This window comes from Mesoplodon mirus, assembly GCF_964341445.2.
Source record: "Mesoplodon mirus genome assembly, chromosome: 12".
NCBI lineage: Eukaryota > Metazoa > Chordata > Mammalia > Artiodactyla > Ziphiidae > Mesoplodon > Mesoplodon mirus.
This window is the reverse complement of record NC_138988.1, coordinates 45,994,068-46,015,675: the sequence shown is the minus strand read 5'-3', so window position 1 is coordinate 46,015,675 and position 21,608 is coordinate 45,994,068. Positions and strand designations below refer to the sequence as shown.

Sequence of the window (21,608 nt, the reverse complement as noted above, 5' to 3'; positions counted from 1 at the left end):
CCCAGGAACTTCATGGATCCTGTGATCGGTTTGAGGGTCTGCCTGGGACCGAGGGAAGCCTCATGGGGGTCAGGTGTGAGGTGAAGATGAGTGTACCATCCCACAGTCAGGGATGTCCACCATAACAACAGCCCCCCTCACCCCAGGAATTGGCGAGCAGCCAGGATTAGCCTGTGCACGTGGAGGCCCATGCCCACCCGCTGGCAGAGGAGGGGCCCGTGGCACCTGTAGTTGTATTCCCCCTGGCCTGGGGACTGCTGGACACACCCTCCACAAGGGCACCCTTCCTGCCCCTGCAGAGGCCTCGGGGCAGCGAAAAGACTGAGGCCCACAAGGACGCATCTGGTCGCTGCCTGTCCTCACCCAGCAGTTCTGTCTGCGAACCCCTCTTTCCTGCACCAAATTTTTTCTCCCTCTGTGTATCCTCTCTGAGGTTAGCTTATAACAAAGTAAGATCAGGAATGACATGCCAGCGGTGGAATTGCAGGCCCCTAGGAAAATAAAGAGATATTTTTCTATAGGCAGTAACTGCTGTGAACGCTCACACCACACTTCACAAGGTGGAGGGTGGGCAGCCCTGTTCCCAAGCAGAGCCATGCCCGCCCTTCTCCCTGGCTCAGCCGGGCGGGAGAGTCTCCCTTGCCTCAGAGCCTGAGGGCCAAGAGAATCCTGGGGGCTTTCCTCAGACCTCAGGTAGGAAATACAGGAATGTTGGGCAGTGCAGACGGGAAGCCAAGCCTCGGGGTGGACAGAGGGTGGCAGGAGGAACCAAGGTCCAGGCTGAGAAGTCAGGTCAGGATGGAGAGGGCACTGTCCTGGCTCTCTCCATCCTGACCTGTGTATGAGGGCCAACCTCCAATTCACTCCCTGACCAGTGCCAGCGAGCCTTCTCGCAAACTGCGCCACACTCAGAACCCTCACTGTGGTCAGCTGTGGTGTATGGCAACTGGACAGTGAGAGGGACCAATGGGCCACCTGCAGCCAGGCCTTCTCCTCCACTTTAGGCACAGGCTTCAGGGCACTACGTGTTATACACCTGTTATTTACAGAGAGCACACACCCACATTTACGCAGCCAGAGAAAGGCACATAGGAACACACGGAAAACCCATGGGCACATACTCAGACACACATGGACACAGTGACACATTCATGCTAGATCCATATACACAGCCATATGTGCTCCACACGGCCCCAACGGCAACACAGACACGCACACAGACCACCCACACGCACACACGCAAATCCACCAATGCTGGTGACAAGCCCTGCTGGGTGTCCCTTGCCTGGCATACCTTGTCCCATCCCATCTGTGTGTCATGGGCACCCAAGTCAGAGACTCTGGGAACCTAGATCCTACCAGTATGGCTCAGGCTGTATCTCACCAGTCAGGCTGCCATGTGGGCAGGACTGAGGTCCCCTGTCGGACAAGATTTCAAGAGCTCTAAAATAGAACGTCACCACCCTATCCTCAAACCAACCACCACCTTCATATCCAGAGGATCTTCATTTCCCAGGGGACTGAGTGGGCTCACAGTCCTTCCTGATAGAGGGGAATCTGGGGCCTTGGGGAGAGAGAACCAGAGGCACCAGAGCTGAGACACAGAGGGAAAAATCAGCCAGGTCAACTCAGGCAACATCCAGGGACAGCCCTGCTCATGACACATGTGCTGTGACCAGACCATCCAAGCTCAGGGGAAGAGAAGAAAGAGTGGGCAGGATACTGACCACCGGCTCCATTCTCTATCCATCCAGCTATTCATTCAAAAAAAAAAAAAAAAAGGTAGTGAGCACCTACTACATTCCTAACACTGACTGAAGCATGGGGGATGCAGATTTTACACCAGGCAGAGCCCCTGTTCCCCTGGAGCTTACGTTCACCCAGCCATATGTCCTCCTGGTCTCCATTCTATCCATCTAAATATTTCCTTCTGAGCACTGCTGTCTGCCAGGCTCTGTGCTGGGTTCTGCAGGACAGACACGGCAGGACATGGCAGGTTGTGCCAGGTGGCTCTGGGAGGTAGGAGAAAGCAGTGATGCTTTAGAAGCTCAGGAAAGAGAGATGGCACTGTAGGCCAGGGGCTCCCTGGGGAAAGGCTTCTCAGTGGACATGTCATTGGGCAGGAAGGAGGCCGACCGTGGGAGACATGAAGCACCCAGGCAGGGCATATCCGACAGGAATCCTTAGATCGCAAGTAACAAAACACCACGACCCCAAACTGGAAAGGAATTTATTGGTTCGTGTCACCGTCAAGTCCAGGCTTGGGATGAGCTTCAGCCGTGCCTTGATTCTAGGGCTCGAGCACTGCCCCCAGGATCTGCTCACTCACTGTTGTCACCTCACCTTCTGAAGTTCGAGCCAATGAAGGAGCAGCGCCAGACCTCACCATCCCCTTGGCTTCAGTTTCATGCCTCTGTTCTAGCACGCTCGTCACGTTACATTTCACAAGCTCTGCCTGGGTCATGTGCCCATTCACAAATGAACCACTGTGCCAGGGAAACACAAGGTCGTCACTGGTCAAAGATCCGTGCTCTACCCAACCTCCACCCAAAGCACAGGGCAGAGTGACTCCGGAGTGGTTTCCCAGAGCAAGTAGGATTCAGTTACACGACAAGGGTGAGGGGATACCTGGCTGGAAAATGATCCTTGTTCCATAAGGGAGCCGGAAAGTGCAAAAGCAAAGACGGGAACGTGCAGGAAAGAACAATGGGTGTGGCAACCAGGAAATGAAAAGGGAGGCAAAGGAGTACAAGGGTGAAACAGTGTATGGGATTCTAATTGTGAAAGCTCCAGCCTTAAATTGGATAAACGTTCTGGACTTGATAGTGCAGAGTCTAGGGAGCCCTGAAGGCTCCTGAGACGGGGCGTGGGAGGCAGAGGGAGGCAGGTGCTACTGGACCACCAGGAGTATGTGTTCACTCTGCCTCCCACCCGCAGACTCCCATGTGTGGAGCACCTCCAGCCCCTCCTGACTGCCAGACCCTGGATCCACCTTCAAGGCTCTGATAGTAAACAATCTTGCAGTAATATTTCCCCAGCTGAGCCACAGGGAAGGCGGCAGTCTGGTGGGTGGCAGGCCTCGGGTTACTCTGAGGGGGATGGGAGAGATGGTGAGGGTGTTGTGGTTACTCTGGCTGCTGGGTGTAGATTAGAAGACCGGAGAGCACGAGGATAGGAAGCACAGAGGTCAGCTGGGAAACTACGGCAGCCATTCAGGCCAGCGAGTATGGAGTCCTGGAAGGCAGTGGAGAAAGAGGAGGGAGAAGACAGGAGACAGTGAACGCTGCTGATGGCTGAGGACCAAGAAATGACTGGTTTAGCAACATGGTAACTGAAAACTCTGAAGGGAGGACTTTTTGGTGGATGCGCAGCTGAGCTGGGTCCCATCTGCTCTCATGGACTGTGGTGTGGCCACTCAGGCTGAATTTTTCCCTGCGTCCCCCTTGTTGGGGGAGTCCTCAGCCTTCCTCTCCCCGAGGTCATTCATGCCAGTTATATCTTCTTGGCCACTGAGCCTACTACTCTCAGAATAGCTGGACGGTGGGGCCTGGGCAAGGTAAGGAGCCTGGTGTCGTCTGAGCACAGTGGCCAGGAAAGCCTTGAGGTACTGGCGGAAGCGGCGGCTGGAAAACGCATAGAGGACGGGGGTGAAACAGCAGTGGAGGAAGGCGATGCTCTCTGTCACCTGCAGCGCATAGTCCAGGTGCTGGCTGACCTTGCAGTCCCCAAAGACTCGCAGGTCCAGCAGCGAGTGCAGAAACAAGGTGATGTTGTACGGGAACCACAGCACAAAGAAGGCCACCACCAGGCCTATGGCCATCCTCAGAGCCCGGCTCTGGCCTGGGGGCCTCAGCCTGGCCAGGACAGAGCCAATGCGGGAATAGAAGAAGATCATGGCAAGCAGGGGGAGGAGAAACCCCAGGAGGTTCTGCTGGAAGCGGAGGAAGAGCTTCCAGATGGTCCCATGCCCCCCAAAATCCGCAAAGCAGTCCCACATGCCTGGGGCGTTTTCATGCGTCCTCACAAAGACCATGTCGGGGATGGAGACAACCAGGGCCACAGCCCACACGACAGCCGCGAGGAGCAGGCTCTTGGCCCGGGTCCTCAGCCGGTGGTAGGGCTGAGCGCAAACAATCTCCAGGTACTTGTCCAGGCTCATGCAGCTAATGAAGAAGATGCCACTGTAGAAGTTAATGGTGTAGAGGGTGCTCACCACCTTGCATAAGAAACTCCCAAAGACCCAATGCCAGGCCACAGAGATGCCCCAAAAGGGCAGTGTCACCAGAAACAGGAGGTTGGAGATGGCAAGGTTCAGCAGATAGATCTCGGTCATCCGCCTTCGAGGCACATACCGGAGCAGGACCACTAGGAGAAGGAGGTTCCCGCCCAGGCCCAGCACAAAGATCAGGCCATAGAAGAGTGGCAGAAAGACTCTGCCAAACGACAGCACCTCGTCCTTCCTGCAGAGCATGAAGGCCACGTCGCCCAGGTAGTACTCATAGTCATAGAAGGAGCTGCTGTTCTCAGAACTGGCCACCTTGGTGCTGGGTGGCAGAGGAGAGGCGGTGGCGGCCATGGCGGGAGGACACATCCAGTGCTGGAGCTCTGTGGGCCAGAGAGCAGTGTGAGCAACAGGAGACGAATCCACCCTCTCTCCAAACCCACTTTAGCCAGTGCTCTGGGGTGTCCAATAGACTCTTCGCATTCACGCCAGTAACCCATAGGCTAGCAAGTACGGGAACAAGGATGAGGAGCCCAAGGCTACCACTTAATAGTTATGTCACCTTGGGTAGCTGACTTAACCTCAGGTGTTCTCACAGTACTCACTTTTTTTTTTTTTTTTTTTTTTTTGCGGTACGCGGGTCTCTCACTGCTGTGGCCTCTCCTGTTGCGGAGCACAGGCTCCAGATGCGCAGGCTCAGCGGCCATGGCTCACGGGCCCAGCAGGTCCGCGGCATGTGGGATCTTCCCAGACCGGGGCACGAACCCGCACCCCCTGCATCAGCAGGCGGACTCTCAGCCACTGCGCCACCAGGGAAGCCCAGTACGCACTTCTTTCACGATGGTTTCTCTTCTTTATTTTCTCCCTTATCATTTATAAAGATTAATAATGTCTTTCATGTTTTTCTTTACTATTTAGGGATACCAATTCACTTATTTATTGTGTACATACTCTTCCTCATGTGTGGCTTGAAATTATTCTTCTTTGTGTGGCTTATAATTTTTTCTTTTTAATGAGAGCTTCTCTTCAGTGGGGCTTGCTTTTCCTATAAATACCTAGTGTGTCTACTCTGGCTTTGAACTCTCTTTACTTCTCTCACTTGAGGATTTCCCTTCCTTTGGTTATTTTAAAAATATTTCATTTATACATATTTAGTTTTATGTCAATATCTTTATTTATAAATATTTAATATTTTAAAAATATTTTATCCACCATTTCTAGGTTTGCAGCAGAAAGGTGTGAATCAGCATGTCGACAGACTCAGAACTAAACCTACTAATCCCTCAGTTTCCCCATCTTTAACATGATATTAATTATAGTGCCTTTTCGTGGAGTTCTTGTGAGGCTTAAATGTTATAATTCAGGCAGAGCATTTCGAGCTCTATGAAGAATGCCCAGAACATAGGAGGCACTCAATAAACATTTGCTTAAATTATTGCTTTGCCCAGAGCTGAGTTCATCATCTTCCAAACCAGCCTCTTCTCCTCTCCTTTGTCTATCTAACTGAACAGTGCCACCAGCTATTCGGTCACCTAAGACTGAAACGTGGGAGACATCACAGACCCCTTCCTCACACCCCTCGTCATCACCCTGTGTGTCTCTACCTCTTTACTGCTATCTCCAGGTTCCATAAAAATATATACATGATAAAAATATTTACATGATACTCTTTTAATAAAATTAAGGCAAATGAAATATATATATATATATATATATATATATATAAAACAACCACCACCTCAGGAAGTATATAAATATATGCTGTGAAGCAGCTCAAAGAGATAAAAGACAGGGGAAAGATAGGCAAAAGACTGAAGATGTGGCTGCCTGGGCAGGAGAAGCCAGAGACATGGGATGGGGCAGGTCACTGTCCATGGTCAAGTTCTCTCTGGGCAGCAGTTTCCCAGGTTTTAATTGTATTATTAAACATAATTTTAAAAAGAGAGCCTCACACAAACCAGTGAAAAATGTGTCATGAACCAAGGATTATGCTCAATCCTGTTCTGTGTTCTAAAAGGAGAGAGACTTCATGTTCAGCACATTAGATTGTTCACCAATGGGGAAGAGGGTTTGGGGAGGAGAGAGGAAAGAGATAAAAAAGAATTTGTGGCCCAAGCAGGCAATCATGCACAGCCACCAGAATAAGACCTGTAGGCTGGTGATGATAATGGGCCACAAACCCAGAAATACAAATCAACTCCACCTTGTACTTCTGTATTTTAGTTTTTATTCCTTGATTCAAATGAGGTTGAACTTTTAATACACTGAGTGTATTATTTTGTATGTATGTCTTCTGTGCATGATTTATTGTTTTAATGGGTGGGATTCTCATTTTATAAGAGGTTTTATATAGTAAGGATTTTAGCTTTTTACATATATATTGCAAACATTTTCCCCAGTCCTTTCCTTCCCGGTAGAAGTTTTGTCTTTCTTTTTCCAGGTAGAATTTTGAAAGAAGTGTTGACTCAGGTCCTCAGCTGACCCTTCTAGTATCCATGACACCGTGACACTGTGATGGAAATATGCAATTCTGCTGAGGCAGAACCTCTCTCAGGAGAGCCCTGGAGTCCTCCTACTCCTTGAGCCTCTGTCCCACCCTTGGGCTTCTGTCAACTGGCTTCTGAGCCAGATGTTGGGGAAACACAGATATCCTATCCCCACCCCAAGACCTCAGCTTGGGAGGCTTTAACTAGGGCTGGGCTCTGCTCCTGACTGGCCTCGAGAACTTGGCCCTGTGCCTTCCTTTCTCCGTCCTTCACTCCCCTCCTGTGCATCGGGGCTCTCCTGTCCCTGAGCCCCTCTTTCCTGGGCACCAGTATAGGCCCACCCCCACCCCCAGCACATGGCTGGTTTGGGAGTCCATGAGCTGCTGGCGTTGTGGGGAGGGAGTGCCCTTCTGCACTTGGGCCTGATGAGGGCTTATTAGTCAGGAGTTACCACTAATTAAATACCAGCTCTTCTGGTCTGTTAGCACTGACCTTGATCCTGACCTAGCTTCTGAAAGTCTCTGACTTTTGCTTTAACAAACAACCAAGTCTGATAATTGCTTTGATCAAAGCCAGAAGTCAGGGTCAGCAGGGCCCAGGCTGGACCAGGGCACCTTTACAAGGCTCCCTTCACCTGGAACACTCCGTTCTTTTTCCTCTCAGGGCCTCTGGCCTCCTGATCGTTCACCTTGGGAATCTTTCCACATTCTCGGGACCTCTGGGGCCACCAGCCCCTCCCATCACTTTCATCAATAATAACAACAACGATGACAACAGCAACCAGCATGTGTCATATGCACATGACAGTTGGCCAGGCACTTTCATATCAACTCTGGTAGTCCTGGAAGGCAAACCACAAAGGAACTGTCAGCCCCACTTAACCCAGGAGCAAAGTAACTTCTCCACAATCACGCAGGAAGTCACTGGCTGAGCGCATCTGAGCCCCAGGTCTTCAGACTCAGAAACAGTGCCTTGTCCCTGGTCCCATCTCATTCTCGGCCTCTGTTCTGCCCTGTCTAGCACTTATCAAAAGGGGCCACCTGAGAGAGGTGTGATTTGAGCTCAGGAGGTCTTGCTTGCCCAGGTTTTGCCCTCATTGGCTGGTCCAGCCTTGGTAGATTCCACCATTAATGCCCCCAAGGCTTTATGGAGCCTCCTTGGGAAACGTAGTCTCCCTACAGGTGAACAGAGTAGCCTCCCAAAAATATCCATATCCTAATCCCTGAAGCCTATGGATATGTTACCTTACATATCAAAAGGGACTTGACAGAAGTAATTAAGGATCCTGAGCTAGGGAGAGTACCCTGGATTATCCCGGTGGGGCCACTGTACTCACAAGGTCCTTTATAAGGAAGGCAGGAGTATCCGAATCGAGAAGGAAATGTGACGATGGAAACAGAGGTCAGAGGGATGCGGTTACAAGACAATGGATGCAGGCAGCCTCTAAAGGCTAGAAGAGGCAGGGAACTAATCCTCCCCTGAGCCTCCGGAAGGAATGCAGCTGGGCTGACCCATTTTAGACTTTTTTTTTTTTTTTTTTTTTTTTTGTGGTACGCGGACCTCTCACTGTTGTGGCCTCTCCCGTTGCGGAGCCCAGGCTCCGGACGCGCAGGCTCAGCGGCCATGGCTCACGGGCCCAGCCGCTCCGCGGCATGTGGGATCTTCCCGGACCGGGGCACGAACCCGTGTCCCCTGCCTCGGCAGGCAGACTCTCAACCACTGCGCCACCAGGGAAGCCCCATTTTAGACTTTTGATCTCTAGAATTTTAAGATAATAAATTTGTGTTGCCTTAAGCCGCTGAATTTGTGGTAATTTGACACAGTGGCAATAGGGTCACTTCCTGTGACCCTTTGTGCCCTCCACATCTCACACTGAGGGAGTGAGAGTGCATGGTGTCCACCTCCTCCAACTTACAGGTGGGGAAACAGAGACTCAAAGAAAGGGAACTACTTGTGCAGAGCATACAGTGAGTCATCTCTGTACGGCTGCACTGAGCCACAGACCCCATGTTTGACTGCCCTTCAGGTCTCTGTTATCCCACCCCTAACAGTCCATCTAGCCCCGTTCTGTTTTCCCTGTTTTTGTTTTTTCACTTTTCCTTATTACCGGACTTCATTTATTTGGCTTACCCAGAAACACCTTGAGAGGAATGAATTGCAGTGTCAGTTATTCACATCTTAGCAGCTAGTAAGGCAACCCCGAATGAAGCTCTGTAGTAGAACCTCTGGGGGATCCAGAGAACTAGATAGAGAGGAGGCTGAAAGGAGCAGGGACAGCAAGGGCAAGGTCAGCTGAGCTTCCCGTACAATGAAGCCAAGGGCACAAGGGCAAACTACAGCTTGTCTCTGGGGCAGTAACATCATCCTGAGGCTGCTGGCCTGGGCTGGCTCCAGCTTTAACTTAGCAAGAATCTGGCTGGAGATTAATGTCTTCTCCTGAGGATCCAGGCCTCCCCTCCCCAGGCCTCTCAGAGAAGTCAAAGTTGAGGCAATAAGAGAGAGGATACTGCTATGTCCATCTAGACAGGAAGGTAGCTATGTTAGTTGAGCTCCTTCTCATTTAATCTTCACCATAGTTCTGATAAGCAGGGCCATTATGATCCCCATTTTCCAGATGAGGAAACTGAGGCTTGGAGAGGTGAAGCCCAATTGCCCACAGCTTAAGATCAGCAAATGATGGGCCCAGCATTGGATGGCCCTAACAATACAAGGTAGAACTGTAACAGAGACGAACAAACCTGACTCCACATTGGCTCTGTTGCCTGGGCTTAGCCATGCAGGCTCTGCACCTTTGTCTCATCCAACAGTAAAAGAATGATGCTTACAGCCTGAAATATACATAATAACCCTTTCTCAAGACTCTGCCTCCCAAGCTTGACCGTTAAAGGCGTTAACACTTTTCATTCACATAGAGATAAAAATTTGCGGAACAAAAAATAACATTTGTCTTGCTGAAGGTTTACGGGAACATCTGACCAGTCCCACGTGGTCAGCTGCAGGAACAAAGGATTATCACATCCCCACCGAGGTCTGGCTGGTACCAAGAGGTCTGCAACAACCAGCCACACCCCGCTTCCCTTTTAGTATAAAAGAAGCCTGAATTCTAATAACTCAGGTAAGATGATTCTTTGGGACACGGGTCCCCTATCTTCTTGGCCTGCTGGCTTTCTGAATAAAGTCGCTATTCCTTGCCCAACACCTCGTCCCCTGTCGTGCAGGGGAGCAGTACAAGCTTGGACTCAGTAACAGAACTGGCCCTTTTCCTCCAGCTCCCCTTTTCAACATGAACCAAACTTGAATTTGAAGGATGAGCCTCTGATAGTGGGACTTCTGGCCTCATCAATGGGTGGCAGAGAAGACTCAAAGTCAGCCATATGCTGAGGCTGTCTCGTACCAGCTGGCGAGAGCCAGTAATGCAACATCTGGGAGGCATTCAACAAGCAATCATGGAATTAACCAATTCCACATTCAGTGATAAATCAGTAGCCTGAAATTGATCATGGTGGGAATATTTACACCAAGGCAAATGCTATAAACTGGAGCTTCCCTTCCCTCGCCCACTGTTGCTGAGAATCGGTTGTTAAACCTTTACCACATACCTCTGATCAGGACCCCATGGAGCATGACCAAACCTGCCTGTCTTGCTGTCACCCACCACATTCACTTTACACCTTTCACATCTACCCCATGGCTGCCCTCCTCCCCAGCCAAGAGGCCTTGAGGACAGGGTCACGTGTAGGTCCCCTCCTAGTTGACCACAGCACCCCCATGCTGAGTGTGCTGCCCACAGTGCAGCTGAGACCAGTGAATAAACAAGATCAAATGTGACCCTAAGAGGCCACACCGGCTTTTGTAATATAAAACAAAGAATAACATTTGAGATCACTTTCAGTGGACGATAATTTTGCTGGCTTCCTTGAAAAAAGATTTATATCCTTTAAAATGCAATCTCAATCCTCCCCTCCCAGGCTACCTGGGCCACTGGCCTGGTGAACCCCCTGCCCCAGCCCCCCAAGCACTCACAGAAGGTCACTCCTGGGCTTCCCTGGTGGCACAGTGGTTGAGAGTCTGCCTGCCGATGCAGGGGACACGGGTTCGTGCCCCGGTCCGGGAAGATCCCACATGCCGTGGAGTGGCTGGGCCCGTGAGCCATGGCCGCTGAGCCTGTGCGTCCGGAGCCTGTGCTCCGCAGTGGGAGAGGCCACAACAGTGAGAGGCCCGCATACCGCAAAAAAAAAAAAAAAAAAAAAAAAAAAGGTCACTCTTCAGCCTCAAATCCACCTCCCAGAAACAGAGTCACCTTTTGAGGATCACTTGCCTCCTCTGCTAGACTGGGGATTCCCAGGCGTTGGAACTCCCCGACACAGGGCTGACATCTGAGAGGCATTCAACAAATGACCACGCAATTAATCAGCACAGTCACCCTCTCCCTCCCTTCTTCTCTCGCCTCCTTTTTCCCTGGCCTGATTTTCTCTCTCCCACACTGGTGCCCTGCACACAGCTGAGCCAAGGCCCTCCTTCTGTGAGTTATTTCCTCAGCTTGGGCAAGCTCTGCCTCAGCAGTCTTGGGAGCCCGTGACCATGGAGTGTGACCGGCCCAGAGCCCCCACTGTTTCCACTTGAGCCAAGTTCAAGGCCACTTCCAGCTGTAGCAAGCCTCCCTGTGGCCACCCCCTGCTCCCTCCCACAGAAGGCTCCTCTGGCTGCTTTGGGAGGACTAGGGTGGAGACAGAGTCCCAAGGCCTGGACTCCAACCTGGCTCAGCTAGTGATGGGCCCCCCGCTCTGCCTATAATTCTAGCATTCCCATCCTGTATTCCCGGCCCAGCTGTGGCTGGAAAAGTTGAGGCAGGAGTTATAAAGTGACTGACACTCCGACCACAGTGTCGGGCTGTGGAAAGTGCTCTGTTGGGGCACAGGTGGCGGACCTGGTAACAGCATTGGGATCTCTCTTTTCTTCCTACTGGGTTTGGGAAAACACAAGATATTAAACTCTACTGTATGTATAACAATAACGACAACAATACCCACCACTTACATAGCACTTCCTATGGGCCAGGCTCTGTTCTCAGAACCTTACATGCATTAATTCATTTCATCTTTGCAATAACACTCTGAGGCGGATAGTTATTATCTCTGTTTTACCTGTGAGGAAACTGAGTCATAGAAGGGCTAGGGAACATGCCCAAAGGCACATAGCTAGTAAGAAGCAGAGCTGGGATTTAAACCTAGGCCCAGAGTCTAGGCTAGCTCATTAAAAGATAGGGGTGAAGTTTGGGGACTAGAGATGGAGAGTGACAGGAGACCAGGCTGCCATTGCTCAGGATGCTTGAATGGAAGGCTGGTTGTGGGATTGATGGTATGTGAATAGAAAACAGGAAAAGGAACTGGGAGCCACACAAGGACAGGAGGAAAGAGGTCCAGGGCCATGGGAATGGCACGCAGGGAGAGAATTCAGGAATGACCAACTCATGGGGGCAGAGGTGGGTCTCTGCTCCACTGCTCAGTTTGGGATGCTCTTGGGCTTAAACCTTCACGCAGCCCCAAGACAAAGTCAGGGCTTCCATCCTAAACCCTTGAATTCCACGAGGCTGTTTTCTCATCATAAAATAAATAATACTACAGCAAAGGATTTCGTGGGATTAAATGTGGTGCAGTTATTATAATGGCTAACACCATGGAGCCCTGACAGTGTGCTGGGTGCAGGGACAAGGAGCTTCACATATATTATTTAATCCTCATATTTACCTGATAGAAATTAAACATATCATTAGTCCCGTTTTGTAGCTGAGAACACTGAGGCACAGAGATTAGGGAACTGGCCCAAGAGCAAGTGAGTAGTAGACCAGGAACTAAAACCCAGAGTCCATTTCCTTTTTTCCACCATGCAGCATGGCTTAGTTCCCTGACCAGGAGTTAAAACCATGCCCTCAGCAGTGAAAGCGCAGAGTCTTAACCACTGGACCGCCAGAGAATTCCCCAGAGTCCATGCTCTTAAACACTAAATTACATTGCCTCTCAAAGAAAATAACAAGTGAGTTGTGGTCCCTCCCCCCGCCACTCCCCCACTTGCCCACCAAGCTTTATATGTGTTAAGGTACTTACTGCTCTCACAATGACCTTTTGAGACAAGCACTATTGTTATTCCCATTTTACAAGTGAGGAACTGAGGCTCAGAGAGGGGGAGTAACGTGCCCAAGGACACACAGCAAGTGTACTGCAGGATTAGAAATCAAGTCCCACCAGTCGGCTCTAGATCTGGAGCCTTGAACCACACTGCGAGCTGCTGTGAGCCCTCGCAGACTCACAGGACCGACAGCTGCCCCCTGCACGGTCCCCCTTGGGAAGCATGGCATTTGGATTCCTTGTGATGATAAAACACAATGCAAACAATACAAACCAGTCCTGACATTTACATGAGGCTCTTTTATACCCTGGTCCTTGCAAGTCTTCCTGGCTTCCCTGTGAGGAGGGGAGCAGGTGTCCCCTCCCTGGTTTCACAGGAAGCTCAGGGCCTCACCACAAACCAGGCAGAGCTGACCCTAGAGCCCTGATCACTGAGTCCTGGACCACTGCACACACTCTCCCTCTTTACTTTTTTTTTTTTTTTTTTTTTTTTTTTTTGCTGTACGCGGGCCTCTCACTGTTGTGGCCTCTCCCGTTGCGGAGCACAGGCTCCGGACGCACAGGCTCAGCGGCCATGGCTCACGGGCCCAGCCGCTCCGCGGCATATGGGATCCTCCCAGACCGGGGCACGAACCCGTATCCCCTGCATCGGCAGGCGGACTCTCAACCACTGCGCCACCAGGGAGGCCCCCTCTTTACTTTTTTAACATGTATTTTTCCTGATTACAAAAGTAATACATGCTCAATGTAAAATGTGAAAATACAAGAAAAAAAATAGAAAAGAGGCTAAAAATCTCCCCATAATCCTACCTCCCTCCAAAATAACCCTTGGGAACATATTGGTGTATCTTGCCTTTTTCAAGCCCAGAGCCCCCATCTCCTGCACTAACCTTCCCTAGGTCTGTGGAGTCACAGAGCCTGGCTGGAAGAAAGTGGCCTTGTCCGGTCCCCACCAGGCAGGGGGCCCCTTGCAGCCTCCTGATAGACAGGCTGCCTCCTACTCCCTGGGATCCGTGAGGCCCACCCACTCCCCCACTCCCTGGGATCCCGCATTACTCCATGTTTCCTGGCTCTTACCAGGAAACAAGAGATGTTTGTGACATTGATGAAATCATAAGAGCAACCCCTCCTCCCAAAGTTTGTTTCAATTAATAAAAACTAAGCAATTTTAGAGCCCGACTCTTCAAGGAGCTGCTGCTGAAGATTTTCACATCTTTCCTGAATTATTTTTGCCTTTTTTGGGGCCTCTCTCGTTGTTGCCCAAAATGTCACTACTCGAGCTCCTCGCGTTTGCATTTCAGCATTATGCTGGGGTCAAAATGAAATACCCACTCCACCGCCACCACCCCCAGGGAGGGTGGTACACTCAGCATGGTGCAGCATGGAAGAATAGACTATAGATTGGTCCAGTTCTTAATGGCTGAGTAACCCTGGGTAAATTACTTAACCTCTCTGAGCCTTAGTTTTCTCACCTATAAAATGCTTCCTGGTGGCATTTTTATAATAATTAAATAAGTGCCTAGCACATAACTATTGGTTCCCCTCCAGACCCTAAAATGACACTTGGCTCAAGCTGGGATGAATAAGAGGGGATCCTGGGACTGTTTGGGGCAGATGGAGGGGCTGAGAACTTGGCAGGAGTTGGGGGTAAAAAGAGAGGATGGGGGTTGCATAAGGAGAGAGTGTGGATGTGTGCTGGGAACCTCAGCCCTGGGAGGGGGACCCTTAAAGGCCATCTCATCTGTCCCCATCACAGTACAGCCCAGAGAGGAAAGGGAATGCCTGAGGTCACCCAGCCATGTAGGTACCAACTCGCAGGGATTTCCAGAATCCACGAAGCAGATTCTCAGAGCCGGAATCAAGGGGGCAAGGGGCCAGCAGACCACCTTACTCCCCAGCTGCTGGGGCAACTGCTCCAACAGCTGCCCTAGAGACAGAGCTCCACACTCACCCCGCTTAGCACCTGCCTCTCCCCACACTGTCCACACTCTCCAGGCCACTAGATCCAGTCTCAACCTGTGGCCCCTGCGTAGGGCCCACCCCATTCCGAGAGTTTCAGAAACCTACCAGAGCCAGCCCCACTTGCCTAGGGATGTCCACCTCGCACCCAGGAGGAGAGCAGTAGCGCCTGGGTCCTTCTTCCTCAGGGAAGTGCAGAGGGAGTGATTCTTCATAAGCTCTTCCCCTCCCTGGACAGCTTCCTGCACACATCCTGTCTTCCGGCTGGAACAAAGTACCTCTTTGCGCCTGCCCCAGACCCACCTCGGCTGCACAGCCACAAGCTGTTTCCCTCACTGAATATGAGTCAAGCTCAAATGACTGCCCCCATGAAAGAACATCTCCCCCAAAGATAGACTAATTACTTTGGAAAACACGTGTCCCCAACCACACTTCTCTGGAATGATTCCCCTGCAGCTGGGCCAAGGACATGAACTGCCTCAGTCCAGACTTTCAGGCTTTCGCTTACCCTGTCCCCTATCTAGGTGGCCTTCCCAGCCTCCAGCTTCATTGGTCCTGGATACCTCCCCAGCAGGATTCTACCCACTCCCTCATTCACCCCCAACTCTCCTTCTCTGACCATAACTCCCTCCATGCAGTGCTGTGTCTGTTCCACCCACAGTGTCAGCGATATTCTCATCTCCTAGACTTTTTAGACCATATTCCCTCCTTCCCTTTCCCTACTCCCCCTGCCACTCCCATCATGGCATGAATCTCCGCATAGCTAGCTGTCTGTTCACTTGTCTGCTCCCCTACTGGGTCATGAGCTCCCAGGGCAAGGACCATATCTGACCCACCAGCCTGAGTCCAGGGCCAGGCAAGAGCAGACTGAATGAACGAATATGTGTGCGACACACTGCCTGCCATATGCTTGGCAGTATGAGGGTACCTCTCCGCTAGGATGGCACCTGTGGTCCAGGGTCAATGTCTCAGCCACCTTCACCTCCAGCCCCACTGCCAGCCTGACACACAGTAGTTGCTTGGTGAATGCTCGTTGCCCCTACCTGAATTGAGTAGTAATAGAATAATGTCAGGTGGTTACAGGCACTGGCAATGGGGTTACACAGAGCTGGGCTTGAATCTGGCTATGTACCTGCTGTGTGACCTAGAGATGGTGGCTTCACCTCTCTGAGCCGTGGTTTTCAGATCTTTTGGGGGTGTGGGGATGGTGCCTCCCTCAGACAGGCATGAGAACTGAATGTCCCTAGAGAGGTGGACAAAGGCAGACATTTGCCTTTCTCTGGCATCGACAGGCCACAGGAGGCCAAGACCGTGATGGGTTCTCACTCCCACGGAGGGAAGCAGGGGACCTTCCTAGTGGGTGGGTCTCCAAGTCTCTCCAGGCCAAATGCTAGTTACCAATAGGGAGAATAAGGCCATAGAGTCCTGCTTCCATCTTGGGGAACAACTAAGTTCTAGAACCTGGGCTCCTTCCTCACCCCCTTTTTAAAATTTTTTTAATTTAAAAATAATTTTTAGACTTGCAAAAATTGTGCACAGAATTCCCGTTAACATCTTACAGAGCCACGGCACAATACAATAATCTGAACCATGACACAATACAATTAACTAATCTGCAGACCTTATTTGAATGTCACCAATTGTCCCACTAATGTCCCTTCTCTGGTCCAGGATCTGAAACAGAACCCCACCCTGCATTTTGCTGTTGTGTCTCCTTGGTCTCTCCATTCTGAGACAGTTCCTCAGTCTTGCTGAGACAGTTCCTCAGTCTTGCTTCATCTTTCATGACCTGGCAGTTCTGAAGAGAACTGTAGAATGTCCCTATATTTTGATCTGATGCTTCTTCATGATTAGATTGAGGCTATGCATTTTGGGCAGGAACACCAGAGAAGTGATGTGTCCCTCTCAGCGCATGATACCAGATGTACCTGATTTTAATATGGCTCATTACTGGCAATGTTAACTTTGATCACTTGGTAAGGTAGTGTCTGCCAGGTTTTTCCACCATGAAATTACTACTCATTCCTTTGTAATAAGCACCTTGTGGGGAGGTACTTTGAAACTATGCAAATATCCTGCTTCTTATCATACATTTACCACTAATTTTAGCATCTACCAGTGATGCTTTCTGACAACGATTATTACTGTGGTGTTTGCCAAATGGTCACTTTCTATTTCCATCATTCTTTCTATATATATATATATATATATTTTTTTTTTTTTTTTTTTTTTTTTTTTTTTTTGCGGTATGTGGGCCTCTCACTGTTGTGGCCCCTCCCGTTGCGGAGCACAGGCTCCGGATGCGCAGGCTCAGCGGCCATGGCTCACGGGCCCAGCCGCCCCGCAGCATGTGGGATCCTCCCAGACCAGGGCACGAACCCGTGTCCCCTGCATCGGCAGGCAAACTCTCAACCACTGCGCCACCAGGGAAGCCCTCTATAATTTTTTTTTAATTAATTTATTTATTTTTGGCTGTGTTGGGTCTTCATTTCTGTGAGAGGGCTTTCTCCAGTTGCAGCAAGCGGAGGCCACTCTTCATCGCGGTGCGCGGACCTTTCACTGTCACGGCCTCTCCCGTTGTGGAGCACAGGCTCCAGATGCGCAGGCTCAGTAGTTGTGGCTCACGGGCTTAGTTGCTCCGCGGCATCTGGGATCTTCCCAGACCAGGGCTCGAACCTGTGTCCCCTGCATTGGCAGGCAGATTCTTAACCACTGCGCCACCAGGGAAGCCCCTCTCTATAATTTTTAATTGGAATTTTACTGTAAGAAAGTTAGCCTTCCTTCCTATTTATTTATTTATATCAGTATAGACCCATGAGTATTAATTTTATTTCATTATTATCATTATTTCTTTTGCTGTTCAAACTGTCTCATTCTCTTTTGAAATATCTCAAACCATCTGCTTCCTGCTGACTTGATTTCCCAGCCACAGCACATCAAACACTCCCTGGTGGGCAGGGCAGGTTATGGGGGCAGCTCAGAGTCTTTGCATGAGTGGTCAGGTTTCCCTGGAACCCACTGAGGCAGCTTTCCAGCAAGAGCTGGGCCTTTTCCTGGAACAGGCATGTTCCAGTCAGGGGAAGTCAGTCATGGTTCCAATGCCAGGGAGTTCCAGGAAGGGCTGGCCAGGTAGGCCCAGGTCCTTGCATTCCTCTCCAGTCTGTCATCCTGCTCTCCACCCCAATCCTGACCCGGCCCATAGCTACACCGGCCAACCTCATGCCCTGAGCTTTTCGTTCTTGACTTCCCCTTCTCTGCTCTGCTGCAGTGACAGTTGCTGAGAAGCCCAGGTGGCAGACAGTTGGGCAACACTTACTCAAATTCATACAGAGGAACTGCTCTCCACCCAAGAGAGAGCTACCAGCTGTCTTCCACTGGCTCCAAGGGCAGCCAAAACAGTGACTGCTGTGCACTGCAGCAAGAGAAACTAGTCAGGGGGCAGCAGGACCTTCCCATGTGGGCTGCAGGGAGAGGGCTCTGAACTCATCTTCTCTGCTCTCTTTAAGGTGTGCAAAGATTATCTTCCCTGGGAAGGGAGTAGACCCAGCCTCTGAAGCCACTCAGCCAGGATACACAGGCCTCTCCCACAGGACACAATGCCCTTAAACTACAGGGTAGTGACCTTAAAATCTTTACTATTCTGGCATACTCCTAACTCACAGGGCACATTTACTAATTACAGTGAAAAGCAGCATCACGTTTTCAAAACACCTGCTTCTCTCTTCAGCCAAGGACTGACTGTGAATCTGTCAAGCTTTTGCCTGTAGTCTGTCCTCCATAAGCCAGCTCCAGGCCTGTCTCCCCCCAGAAGCCTCCCCAAGTCTCTCCAGGCCTCCCTGATGCCCTGCTCTGAGCTTCCCGAGTCTGTAAGGGAATTATTATTCAGGGGCAAATCTGTCCATCATTCTGAAAATTCTCCAAGGTCAAGGGCCTTGTTCCTCTGCACACAGAGTATCCAGTGCTACCCACACAGAACAGGAGCTAGAGAGGCGGCCAGTTGATTTGCTGATGGAGCCCAGCCGGCACTTGACAAAGTGGCTTTTAGATGAAAGAGCCCCGGGTTGGCCCTGCCTCAGCCTCTGTCTCACTTGCTGTCTCTTTCTTTCTACTTCTCTGTATTCCTTGGGCAAAGTTCACCCCATTCTGGGCTGAGCCCACAAGAGGGTCAGTCTGGTCCATCTCCAGGGTCTTAAAGTTGGAATTCCTAAATCACAAACTTGCCCCACAGTTTAGAAGTTTTGTTAGCGCCAGTGTCTAGTCACTTTGATTAGACATTGTGTCAAAATCTCAGACCGTTTCTTCCTATTATTCTCCATTGACGGCACAGCAGGAAGGAAATGTTCATCTCACCTCTTCCATTACCTCTTTCTGCGCCGCCCCCGCCAGCTGGCCCCCTCCAGCCACCCCAGACATGTGTTGTCTCCCCTTTTGTACATCTGACCAGGGTCTTGAGCTCAGGGCCTTGGGAGGGGGCTGCTTTCAGCTAAGGTGGCAGGGGGTATTACCAGTCCCTTGCTGTGGTAAAAACATATCTGTTTGAAATCAACGTATTTATTCATTTATCAAAATACCTTCAACCATATATTACATGAGCTAATGTAGTGGTTCTCCAGATGCCTTCTCTGTGGGTTAGGCCAAGCTGAGGTTATCACACCCATTTTGTAGACAGGATTGCCAAGGGTCAGAGAGGGAAAGTCACTTGCCCAGAAACTCCCAGTTGATAGGAGCCCCTGGACTTTCTGATTCCCATGCCAGTACTCTCTTGCCCATAACATATGAGAATATTCTGTTTAATTCTTTGCTCCTTCCTTCTCCCTTCCCTCCAACTCAGATCTAGTTAGCTATTCTAGGACAGAAATTATTTCTTACTCATCTGCGAATCCCTCACGGAAAAGCCCAGCCAGGGCTTGACATGCAGCAGACATGCAAGACAAGTGTACTGGGTGAACATATGCTTCAACATTGAAAACTCCTCAGAATTACTTACTTTTACCTAAGAATGCTCCCAGTGCTGCTTGGACACAAAGACTCTACTCCCTGGGGCTTCTCTGGAGAGCAGTTGTAGAGGGTTGGACCCGATGACATCCATACTCCATCAGTTGGCACACTCTGTTGTTGGCTCTGGGACTTTGCCCATGAGGACATGACTGAAGCCAGGATGCCTGACCAGCCCGAGGTCAGGGACGGCAAACAGCAGCAGTTTGCACGTACCCTCGGGTTCCAAGCAAAGGCGACATCGTGTAGGGCTTGGAAACTGGTGCTCACAACAGAGCCTGTAAGTAGGTGGGAGGCATGGACGAGCTGAGCAGCCAGCCTTCTGTGGCCAATTTTGTTTCTGTGGAATTATTTTCTTTTAAACACTTGTAAGGTCTTGGAAACTGAGGAAGCTGACTGTTAATCAACAGTTGAGAACTGAAAGGCTTGCCAACCACTCCTTCACCTTTTCACCCCATCTGCCCATCCAGGAGGCCCTCCCCACATGTGTGTCCCAGGCCCAGGCAGCCTGACTCCTGCACTCCCACTCTCGGCCCCCAGCCAGTTGGCTGATTGCACCTTCCTTCCAAATCCAGATGTTTTCTCCTCACCACATATGTTTTATAGTCTTATTACGTTTTTTTTATTATGGCAATTTTCAAACATACACTTTGAGAAAGTGCCAGAATAGTATAAAATAATTCCCATCATCCAGCTTCAACGATTATCAACTAGTGCTCAATCTTTTTACTTACACTCCCACCCACTTACCCCTTCCTGGGTTATTTTGAAGCAAATACCAGACATCATACCATGTAAGCTATAACTATTTCAGTATGTGTCCTTAAAAAATAAGGACTTTGACCACTGTCACACCTTAAAAAGTTAACATTAATTCCTTAATATCAAATATCCAGTCACTGGTCTCATAAATTTTTCCCGTCACCGTTTGTTTCTTTGATTCAGAATCCATATAAGGTCCACGCACCGTTAGTGGTTGATATATATTTTAAGTATTCTTAGATCTGTAGGTTCCCTCTCCACCTCTATCATTTTGCTTTTCCTTGCAACTTGGTTGCTCATCCTGTATGTAAAGTTCCCAGCATCTGGACTGTGCTGGTTGCATCTCACGGTGCTGTTTAACACGTTTCTCTGCTCTCTGTATTTCCTGTGAATTGGAAGTCGGAGGTTTGATCAGATTCAGGTTTGCAACTTCACAGGTGGTTCTGTTCTTCCCTCAGGAGGCAAGCACTGTGTGGTCCACTGCCTTTCTTGCGAGGTGAGCGGCACTGATGCTCAGTGCCCAGCCCCATTCATTCTTTAGCACTTGTATAATGGTGCTGGCGCACCTGTGACAACTTACAGTCTCCTCCTGCACTCCTATGCACCCCTGACCTTGTTCAAGCGTCTTCCTCCTGAATGGCTTCTTAGCTCCTGGCATTCCTTGGCCCTTGGCCACCAGACTCCTGTCAAGGACATATAGTATCACACAGAGCTGAGCATAATAAGCAGGGGACAGCACAAATTCCACCTGAAACATCCCAGGTAGGGGGATGTTCTTGGGGGAAGGGAGGCCGAGCTATCCTCACAATGTGAACCCTGGCTCCTCCTACTAAAATAAGAAAATTCTCAGAGGGCGGACAGCAGAAGCAAGAAGAACCACAATCCTGCAGCCTGTGGAACAAAAACCACATTCACACACAGAAAGACAGACAAGATGAAAAGGCAGAGGGCTATGTACCAGATGAAGGAACAAGATAAAACCCCAGAAAAACAACTAAATGAAGTGGAGACAGGCAACCTTCCAGAAAAAGAATTCAGAATGATAGTGAAGATGATCCA

At 50.2% G+C, this 21,608-nt stretch overlaps 1 protein-coding gene across 4 annotated transcripts in view; it reads right to left on the bottom strand.

The window, feature by feature from the left end:
* Positions 1-859: 859 nt before the first annotated feature.
* The window catches only part of ACKR2 (atypical chemokine receptor 2), a 53,407-nt gene continuing 32,658 nt past the window's right edge, over positions 860-21,608 (bottom strand). The window contains exons 1-2 of one of the 4 annotated variants that reach the window (XM_082637243.1): positions 19,780-20,007; positions 860-4,605 (exon numbers count right to left, since the gene is read on the bottom strand). In XM_082637243.1, the coding sequence (XP_082493369.1) occupies positions 3,416-4,591 (1,176 nt within the window). In that variant the 5' untranslated portion in view covers positions 4,592-4,605; positions 19,780-20,007 and the 3' untranslated portion in view covers positions 860-3,415. Of the gene's footprint in view, positions 4,606-10,731; positions 10,992-19,779; positions 20,008-20,407; positions 21,233-21,608 lie in introns of those variants that run through there. The other 3 variants (XM_082637242.1, XM_082637241.1, XR_014295420.1) reach the window with 3 other exon arrangements.